Genomic DNA, 10,637 nt, shown 5'->3' with positions numbered 1-10,637 from the left:
ACGATATCGTATGGAACCACACATTACACGGTCTCTCTCGTTCATGTATTTCCTTTAGATCGGAATGTTAGACGCCTGGAGAGCAGCCGGGGGGGGGGGGATCTCTAAGAATCATCATGAGGAAAAGCTGTCGTTTATAGCCAAAGTTGTGTTCTTCGTTTTGGTGTAACCTTGTCACGGCATTCACCATTATTCCCACCTTGAATCCATATAAAACTTTATATAAACATTTTTCAGATTGTTTAGGATTTTACAACTTTACTGGCGTGGAATATCAGGTGGGTGTTTTTGAAGGGAGGGCGCCCGGGTAGTGGAGGAGCTTGGGGGTTTAGTTGGGATGTACTGCAGCATGAGGATGTGAGCACCTCCAGCCAGCCTCTTTATCCATAATCCTTTAACCGCTGCCTCTCCTGCTACCAACATTTCTCCTTCAACCTTTCCTGCTACCAACTTCTTCCTTCTTCCTGGGTAGTTTAGGTCACTTAACTTCTTGGTAATTAGGGAGAGGCAATGTATGGTGCAGTGACACATGGTCTCCATGTGTCTGTGGTAAGTTGGAGGTCGTGCTGCCAGTCCTTAAAGAGTGGTTATACTCTGCCGACTTTATTAAAACAACACCACCACCTTCATAAATCCACCATGCCCCCAGTTCTCCATTCTCTATTACTGCCCTTAAACTTCTTTAAAAAAAAATACAATTTGAATGAAAAGATACATTTTGCTCTTTTGTAATCGAATTAATGCTTTCAATTCTCTTTTACAAAAAAAAAAATGTGTTATAGTAATGGTGGTCTTTATGGCAATACTTCACTTCATTAAAATACTTATATTTATCCAGATATCTTTGATAGGTGCCTGACAAACATTTAGTTAGATATTTGTTATGTAAAGAGAGTAGGACTTTCTCTTCCTTGGGTAAGAGGGGTAGCCAAATCTGTGTTATTTCACTGAGTTTTTATCCTTGACATTTTATGTATACTCCTGATTATACTCGGCATATATATCTTGCTATCGCTTAGTATAGATTTATGTTAATAATATTTATGATAACTAATTAATGTACAACAAACCATTTGAGAACTGAATGTACTGTAATGTGGGGAAGTGTTCCAAGTACAATATATGCTACCAAAGTGTAGTTAGTCCAAACGGTATTCATACTGTGATTATCGGATACTATGTCGCTGGTATCCAATTTACTTCTGACGAGTCTGTCAACAGGTATGGATAAAGATAGTGGTCATTGAGTGCTGAGGCATATAGTTAGTAGTGTAAGGGTAGGTAAGCATGGCTGAATGTAAAGTAGCTGTGCTAGGTACAGTAGTTTACCATATTTCTTATTGTATGTTTTTTTTTTTTCATTATGCAAAGCAAAATTATTTACTGGCATTATTAATCAAGAATCGTCCATTTTATTTTGTATTTTTTTTACGTACTGTACTATATGCACTTCATAACTACAAATATTAATTTCATTTTCAGACGGGTCGCCCGTGAAGTCCATGCAGAAAGATGGTGTTAAGAAAGTTGAAAACGTAACCACGTCCAAGGGTGGTGTTGCTCCCTCCATCACTAATGCCCAACAGGCAGCGGTAACACAGCAGGCAACTGCTGCACAGCAATCCAAACCCGACGAGCCTTCTGACTGCTACCTCAAAGACCTGTACTCACAGGTCACCTCCGTTGTTGCTTCCAAACCCGATGAACGAGAGAATATCAATGAGGGTAAGTTTAAACTTATGTTCTTGCATACTCTCTGGTTATTAGGACATTTTTATCCTTATACACTTGTAATTTAAATGATATTACAATACAAACATTCATGAACTGTACACAAGTAGCTTTGACATTGCAATGTACTGCACATTCGTAATATACATTAAAAATTATGCTACTTACGTTGATAATGGTAAAATTTTTAATAATATCATAACTACTTTAATGACTAATATTGTAACTGCTGCTTAAAAAAAACTTATGGGTAACAGAGGAATGTGAGGATCCAGCCGCCGTACCTATGATCTGGGTCAGTAAGTGGGTGGATTACAGTGACAAATATGGCCTTGGCTACCAGTTGTGTGACGAGTCAATTGGTGTACTTTTCAACGATTTTACCAAGCTGCTGCTACTAGCTGATGGAGAGTAAGTGAAAAAAAAATTTTTTTGATGTGTTACAAATATGTTGAATGTACTTAAACTCCACTCTACTTTATATGGCATACACACACAAATTAACACACATATATATACATATATATATATATATATATATATATATATATATATATATATATATATATATATATATATATATATATATATATATAATACAGTAGTAGTAGCACTTATTTGATTGACGGGCTAATTTACAGTCGTTCTTATGGTAGGAACAATTTATTTGTTATTTTTTTTCTTGAATTTAAATTTGACATTCCTTGTTAAACTGTGTTTATATATTTTTTTTTAAGTGTGGATACTTATGATATTTTATTTATATAAAATAATGAATCAAAATTTCAATGTTGAAATACATTACATAAAGAAAGCCTTTTATCAGGCGTAGTGTTCATCATTTGAAATACTATACAGTAGGCAGTCATCCCTTAACGTCGAGGTTCCTTCCTGATAACGGTGACGTTACCAGATTACCTGCCTCATCATGCAATTGGGATGGGACAAACTATTGCTGTTGACTGTACATATCAACGAAATTCAAGTGAAGTTATGGGTTTTAGACAGATGGGAGGCAGTAATTTTATATACAGTATTGACAATTTTTTTTTTTATGATTAACCCAGTCTGTGCTCTTTTACTCTATTGATAAATGTATTTCACCCATGAGGGATGTTTTTCAAATGGAGTTTAACACTGCCAGTGAACTTTTTGTTGTTGTTAAATGCTTGTTGATTTAAGGATTAAGGAAAAGGTTGGAGTGGGTAAGTAAATATCAGAGGAGGCTGATTTATCCACAATGACAGTTTTTACATTTGATTGGTAACTTAGTTTAATACTGTGGTAATGAAATATATCAGTTTACTCAATTTCCTATTTACTCATAATAAGTGTACTTTACCAAACAGAAATATTCACTACATTGAGAGGTCAAGTGCTGAACACTACCACCAGCTAAAGAATTACCCAGCAGCACTAAACAAGAAAGTAACGCTGCTTCGTTATTTCCGAAACTACATGAACGAGCACTTAGTAAAAGCAGCAGCTTCTATGTGTCCTCGAGAGGGTGATGAGCTAGCCCGTATTCCCTCTCTAAGAACATACTTTAGGACACGCTCAGCTATTATTCTTCATTTGACAAATGGCACGCTACAGGTATGTATTTGTACTAGATTCTATATAAAAAAATGTAGAGTAATTAAATCAGTCACTATCATGTTTCATTTCTTTTTTTTTTATACAGTATTGGGGTGTTTATCTGTAAATTTTTATTTGAGATTGTTTCCTCAGTTTTAGTTAGTACAGTAATTTAATATAGCAAGTCACATTTTATTTCCTTTTCTCTTATATTAAGGGTGTTTTAGTTGTAATTTTATATTCATATAATGTTTTTTTCCCAGTTTTGGTTAGCCGTGGGCAAAATATAGGGTGAAACGCATCTGGTCATGTATGTTTTAATAAATGATACTCAAAAAATTACTTCGGGTATTGTTAAAAAAAAAGATTGTGTGCCGGATTTGGTAATACATAAGATAACACTTGCATACTTTGACATTCAACTTCAATGGTAAAATAATGAAGATAAAACTAAAAAGAAAAATCTTAGTGAGAAGGAAGCAATTTGTAAATTAATGGAGTACCCATTTCCCTTCCTTTGCTGTTTAATGCACAATTTGCTCCATTATGCGCTTGTCTTTTTAATTCCTTTATATTCCATTGATATTATTATAGGTTTGAATAAATTCGTTGTAAAATCCTTCCATTACTGGACTACTGTACTGTATCAAAGTACCCACAATGTCATTCTTGGCTCTTCATAGTCTGTAGTTTATTTCTCCTGTACAGTGACCCCTCCGTTAACGAACTCAATCCGCTCCAGAAAGTCGTTCGTTAACCGAAAAGTTCGTTAATCGAAACCATTGTTTCAATGGGTTTTTGGGTAATTGGTTCCAGCTCACCGAAAATTTCCTAAATTCAACAAAAATGGTAGAAAAGTTCACTTACTTTGAGGTGTGTATGTAGAAGGCTCCTGGATGATGATGATGATGATGATGATGGGATTTAGAATGGGGGTGGAGGAGAAGGAAGAAGAGAAGGCATTAGGGTGGAAGAGAAGTCACCCCATGGCGCCATTTCACCCATAAAATTTTAGCTCTGGTTTAATTCAAGATTATTTTCTTTAAATCAACACTGCACTGCATTATATATTGTCAATATGTAAAATATATTTCAAAATGACCAATAATTTGCTTGGAAACACAGAAAAAAAGCGTTTAGTTGAAGAGAGTCTCCAGCAAGATGTTACCTCCAGTGAAAACAGAGAGAGACTAACTCCTGTTTGCTGTGTTAAGAGGCTGGATGCCGCGCATTAAACTAGTCACTTTACCTTCAATTATGTTCAATAATTGTTAAAATGACTAAAAAATTGAATATTAAACTTTTAAAATTATTGAATAGTATAAACTTCTTGATATTTACTAAAATAGTAAGGAATTTAAGCCCTAGAACCGATTAATGTATTGGCGGACTGATACTAAAGCTGGTTGCCCGGTCAGTGCAAGCGAAAACATGTTGAGGTCGGTTCGTAAGAACTTCGTTAACCGAGTTTGTTTTCATTAACCGAATTAAAGATCCTTATGGAAGGCAGTTCGTTAATCGAAATTACGTTAACCGAGGTGTTCGTTAAACGAGGGGACACTGTATTTGTTTTTCCTTTACCATAATGTTATTGCTCCTCCATCTTCTAAGTAAATAAATGTTGCTGTTTCCTTTCTTGTAAGAGCTGAACAAATTCTGTTGAATAATTGGCCAAAATTAAGAGGTAGGATTTGTGGTTTCTTTGTTGCCTTCAGCAAATATTAAGGAAGCAGCAATGAATGTGAATGAAAGAAAGGCAGAGGAATAAGGGATGTATAGGAATGTATTGATAGTGTGAATGGATGTTCGTGGAAGGGCTTGCAATATTGGGAGTGGAAACATTCTTATATGAGACAAAACAAAAGGTTTTCACTTTACTAAATGATAATACAGTCTCTACCCAAATCCCTTAAGAGTTTTATTTAATCTGCTGTCTCACCCATAAGACATATACAGTACTGTAGTTTCATCTACATAGAATGTCATCCCAGTTTTCCATTTTTGTCTTGATGCTCTCAATGAAGAAGAAAAAACATCCACAGTGACATTCCAATCTCACTAGAGTTGACTCAAAACCAGTAACACTTCTGTTTACTCCTAACTAATCCATCTGTAGCAAACCTTCACTTCTTCCAAATAACTTGTCACTTCTTTGTATATGTTCAATGTAGTATGTGAAGGTCCCTTTTTATTAGATCTCAAAGGCTTTCTTAAGATCATTAAAATTGTATGATCTGTACAGATTATGTTCAACTTTATACCTATGTTTTGTTTGTAAGTGAAAGACTGTGCAAATGTTGGTGGAGGGAAAGGTAAGGGGTTAATTAATTTTTAAAATTTTTCTTAATTACCAATTATTTATTTTAGATCAACTTCTTTGAGGACCACACCAAGATAATACTGTGTCCACTGATGGGTGCTGTAACCTACATTGATGAAAAAAGGAACTTTAGAACCTATAGGCTAGCCAGTCTTGAGAAGGTAGGTAGTACAGATAGTGGTAGCTAAAAAATTAATTTATCGTTTATTACATATGATTATAGAAGTATTGACATATTCTGGCTTTTTTTTTTTTTTTTTTTTTTTTTTCTTTTTTTCTCATTGACATTTAGAAAGCTTTCCGCTTCTTTTTCAGTATGGATGTCGCCCTGATCTGGCTAACCGGTTACGGTATGCCCGGAATATGATACAAAAGTTCCTGGTGACGAAATCTTCAACGACTAAGCCCTCCTCTGCCTCCTCTTCCTCCTCCACAACTTCTACTACTCAGCATGCCCCAACACCTACTGCTTGAATAGCTGTGCTACATTTGTACACTGAAACACTGATCTTGTGCTCTCTTCACCAGTAAACTCACAAACTTCTACTTGTGACATGCAGTTAAAAATTTATAATGCTATTGCCACATTATTGGATGTCAGATCATATTCAAATTGAATGAAAAATGAAGTGTCCATGTTTAACAACAAGACACGTCTATTTCAAGAAGACTGGGTGAGAAATTATTTTGTAAATTTGTAATAAAGTCAGCAGCATAAGGGTTACCTATGGATAACTTATTTTGAATCAGCTGTAGAGTAAATCTTTGATTTCTCTTCATATGTCATTTACAATAGAGTACTGTATTTTTTTTACTGCAGCTTGAAAGAGTGGTTACTTTTGATATACTCCTAGTCTGTGTCCAGTGCTTGGTAACTAAAGTAATCTAATAATTCAAAGCTGGTGCCATAAAGTTATTAATGATACAGTGACATCAGTATTTGTCCCAGTAATTGTTTAACAATAAATGATAAATTTGGTGGAATGATTTAATAAGGGAAGTACAGTATACATATACTGTACATCATATGTATACTTTATACAGTATATTAAATACAAGTATTATTTAAAGTTAATGATTATATTATTTCAAGGGGGGGTTACTGTCATTGATAAGTAGACACCACATCATAACAAGTAACACAATGAATTTACTAATTGAGAAACCAAATTTGGTTCAAGGTGTTAAATACTCATTTATTGTTGCATACTCAGAGCTGGATGTTTTCACAACCAAGAAACCCTCGACTAGCTAACCCTTTTCTGCTAAATGATATATGTGCTACCAAAAATAATAGGACAGAGTACTGTAACTTTTTATTTTTTGTTTTATTTTTAGCACTGAAATAAACAAAGACACAAAGAATCACAATATTTCATGCTACAAGTTATAATTTCCAGTGGGGGCACCACACTGAAGCAGTTTCTTGTCTTATGTTTTAATTATTTCCTATCAAGTACGGACTCTTAATTTTAATACTTTACTTTTATTTATGGGAATATGAAATGGTTGGATATAAGAAAATCTTCCAAGAATGACCAACTTCTTGGAAGTGGTGTGAGTTATGTAGGCTATATTTTCTAACAGTAATATTTTTTATTTCAAGCCTGGAGTGGGAAAATTATTGAGGTTTGGTTACGTGACTTAAATTTGGTGACAGTTGGGCATATATCCCAAAATGATAACATGATAAACTATACTGTATTCTTATCTTTACCTGTACTGTAGTCAATATAACAATGAATGTAAATATAATTAGTAGGTGGTAATGTGTTTTGTACTCCCTAATTGCAACATACATACTGGCTGTACTGACGAAGATAGTCTTTGCTGTTATTCATCATTTAGGTATAGTATCCTGGAAGTGTTTCCCATACAAGTTTGTGAGCAGCATTTGTAGGTCATATTTTAGTCATTATATTATCATTTTCATTCATCCCATTTTTAGTATGTGTGATGAGTTTCTATATACTGTACTGTATTTTTGTGTTTTAATTTTATTTTTGCCTCATATATTCCTATCTCGCCAATTTACAGCAGTGTGATACATAAGTGTAAATAGTCCGTGCGGTAATATAAATAAAGTATGTATAACTAATGCTTTGTTTTTTTATCATGGATTATATCTGAAGTTTAAGTAGAATAGCTAATATTCAAAGCAAAATGTAGGAAAGCATATATAATTTGAGGTGTTTTATTAAGTTTTCCAAGAATTATCTTTTAACAATTCGTCACCTACATCAACGTACAGTAATTTGTCTCGGGAAAATATCAGAAATGGCCAGGTACAGTAATTCTACATTTCAACACTAGCAAGCTATTTAATTTTTTTTTTCACATTCGGTACTTTTTCCTGATTGTAGAGTTGGTGGAATCTAAGAGTAAACACACCCTTTTTGCATATATGCATTTTTATACTGTACTTGTAATAGATGTGTTCTTCACAAACAGATCCAACTTATCACTTTTTACAGGTATAATTATACATCTTTGAAATGTTATTTTAATGTTGTGTAGTATGGCATAATTTTAGTGTGAATTTTTTGGTTTCCATGCAACATTTTAGTTTCATTTGATAGGTTCTTTTCAATTATTTAGACTGGGAACTGAGGGAATATAGATCACAATTTAAGTATTATGCTCCTAAAATTTACGTTACACTTAATTTTTCCTGTTGTAAATCTTGGGTATATTATGATACTCTAGGAAGAGCAGATTTTTGTTATTGCCTTGTTTCCATCAAAACCTTCAGATGAGGAATTAACGCACAGAATTTTCTGTAACTGATCAACACTACATTATCTGGTGATTTATTTGTACTGAGAAGTGAAGTGCTTGGGAACATGATAATGTGGAAGTACAGTACAGTACTGTACATGTATTTGTAAGAATGAAAGTAGAATTACACTAAGGAAAACATTGAGAGAACAATGAAGAATAGATCATGACAAAATAATCCTCAAATGATAATGTATAGTTTAAGAAAATGTCAGATCTCCAAGTGGGACTACAGAGAGATCACCATTGAAAATCTTCCATGGAAGATGGAAGGAAATTTTTCTTTGAAAACTAGAATAAAATCATAATGAATGGCAATATTTAAGCAAAAAACAGCTCATTTACGTTGATGTATTAAAAGTTGACTCCTTCAAATTAACATTACAGCATAAAAAAATAATTTTTATAACTTTTCATTGTAAGAATTACAGTATTAGATTAAAACAATGCAAAAATTCTATATTTCAGATACTGCAATTTTATACTGTACACAAAATTATAAATTCTGCTTGCCCCAGGTATATAATTTTGTGAAATACTGGTAGGTATAATTCTTTGCTCAGTTATATCCATGTGCACTCTCATATTTAAAAATAACCACTTTCGTTATACAATGCCCATACTTTTCTTCTCACAAACTGCAACAGTCCCACAGCAGAAGCCTTTAAATTCTTCAACCGACAGGGATCTCTTGCCTCAGACAAAGTAACTGACCACAGTATATCACCCACTGTACAATCACAAGCAATAGTCGTGCAACACTCCTCGCATATTGTTTCATCTGCCTGTGTGAAGTGAAATCTCTCCTCCACCAAACTCATCAACCAATTTTAGGAATAACTCGAGCACTGTAAACACCCTGCATAATGTAGATTTCAGTTATTGCCTGAGGGAGAGTGTCACATGCCGACTATTGCTCATAACTGTACCTCCTGTATGCCACCCAGACTAGCGGTGCTGATTGAGTTTTTTTTTTAGTTCTGATTAAATTAAACCACTGAACATGATTATTTGAAAAATATAATAATTTTGAAAATAACCTTTGATAGGAAAACATTAGTACTGTACAGTCGGGGTCAAAAGTTCACTCCCTTCCAAAATGAAGCAGCATCAACCCCAAACGAGAAACAACAGTTAAGGTAAGTCAGTTTCGGAGACTCATTCCCGTGACTCAGTTTCATCGTGGGGAGTGAACTTTTGTCCGCGACTGTATTCACAAGGCTTTTCCTTCTATGATCCTCGGTAGCCAAGCATACTCTTAACATTTAGCTGCTATTGGGTTACCACATCTTCACTTTCAAATGCAAAGGATAGATATGTCTCCCTCTTATCCAAGACTACACATACAGTACTTTGTGGACTAGACCTTACCTACAGATTTACAAAGAAAGGCAGAATGATGCCTTTTTGTGCACAAAATAATACAGGGGTAATGTAATTTGTTAAATTGCCAACTTTATCGGAAGTAAAGCTGATATGCTTTGTAACAGTCTATGAATAAAATAAACAAGCCACATACTAAGATGTACAGGAATACCTTGGTTATCGCAACAAAGGATGTGTTCCCAAAATTATTGCAAATACTGTATTGGGGCAATTTTCCGCATAAGAAACAATAGTACAGTATAAATAGTGGGGGGATGTATTCCCAGCTGGTAACTTTCACCACATTTTTTTATATACAGTACTGTACAGGTACACTCAATATAATGCAATAAAATAACTACAATACAAAAGAACAATGTCCAAGGTCACAGATACAGATGAGGCAGTAAAAGAGGAATAAGTGAGCTCGGAACGAATTACAAGTAATTCTTGCGTTACATTGTGACCACACAAAGCAAAAGATCAAAACAGACGGTCATGTGGACCGGCATATGAATACGCGATAAAAACACGCACTGTACAACCTGAGCCACTACGCTCTACTCCTGAAAACTTGAGCTAACCCATGCTTTTTTTACTGGGAAAGCCCACCCGGGCACAGGTCATCGATCCACAATGGGGCCTGGGGGCAAAAAAAAAAAGAGTAAAAAATTCAAAATCAAAAAGAAAAAGATATTAGTCTGTACCACAAAGATACCGGAAAACAGCTTTTTGAAGTGAGACATTATATGAGCATGGAAACACAGAAGAAGGCAGAGCATTCCACAGGTTGGCTGTGTGAGGAAAGAAGGATGTACTATAACGGGTTATTCTAGTGTGACCGACATCCACAGAGAAACGGTGG

The 10,637-nt window shown here is 34.5% G+C and overlaps 1 protein-coding gene across 4 annotated transcripts in view; it reads left to right on the top strand.

The window, feature by feature from the left end:
* The window catches only part of LOC121880030 (serine/threonine-protein kinase PLK1-like), a 68,707-nt gene extending 60,980 nt beyond the window's left edge, over positions 1–7,727 (top strand). For all 4 annotated transcript variants that reach the window (XM_042387008.1, XM_042387009.1, XM_042387007.1 and 1 more), the window contains 5 exons: positions 1,483–1,725; positions 1,989–2,142; positions 3,081–3,327; positions 5,677–5,790; positions 5,945–7,727. In XM_042387008.1, coding sequence (XP_042242942.1) covers positions 1,483–1,725; positions 1,989–2,142; positions 3,081–3,327; positions 5,677–5,790; positions 5,945–6,103 — 917 coding nt within the window. In that variant the 3' untranslated portion in view covers positions 6,104–7,727. The remainder of the gene's footprint in view (positions 1–1,482; positions 1,726–1,988; positions 2,143–3,080; positions 3,328–5,676; positions 5,791–5,944) is intronic.
* The last annotated feature ends 2,910 nt before the right edge of the window (positions 7,728–10,637 follow it).

The sequence above is a fragment of the Homarus americanus genome, unplaced genomic scaffold (genome assembly GCF_018991925.1).
Source record: "Homarus americanus isolate GMGI-L3 unplaced genomic scaffold, GMGI_Hamer_2.0 scaffold30108, whole genome shotgun sequence".
NCBI classification, from domain to species: domain Eukaryota; kingdom Metazoa; phylum Arthropoda; class Malacostraca; order Decapoda; family Nephropidae; genus Homarus; species Homarus americanus.
The sequence above is the reverse complement of the archived record's forward strand: the minus strand, read 5'-3'. Positions and strand labels throughout refer to the sequence as shown.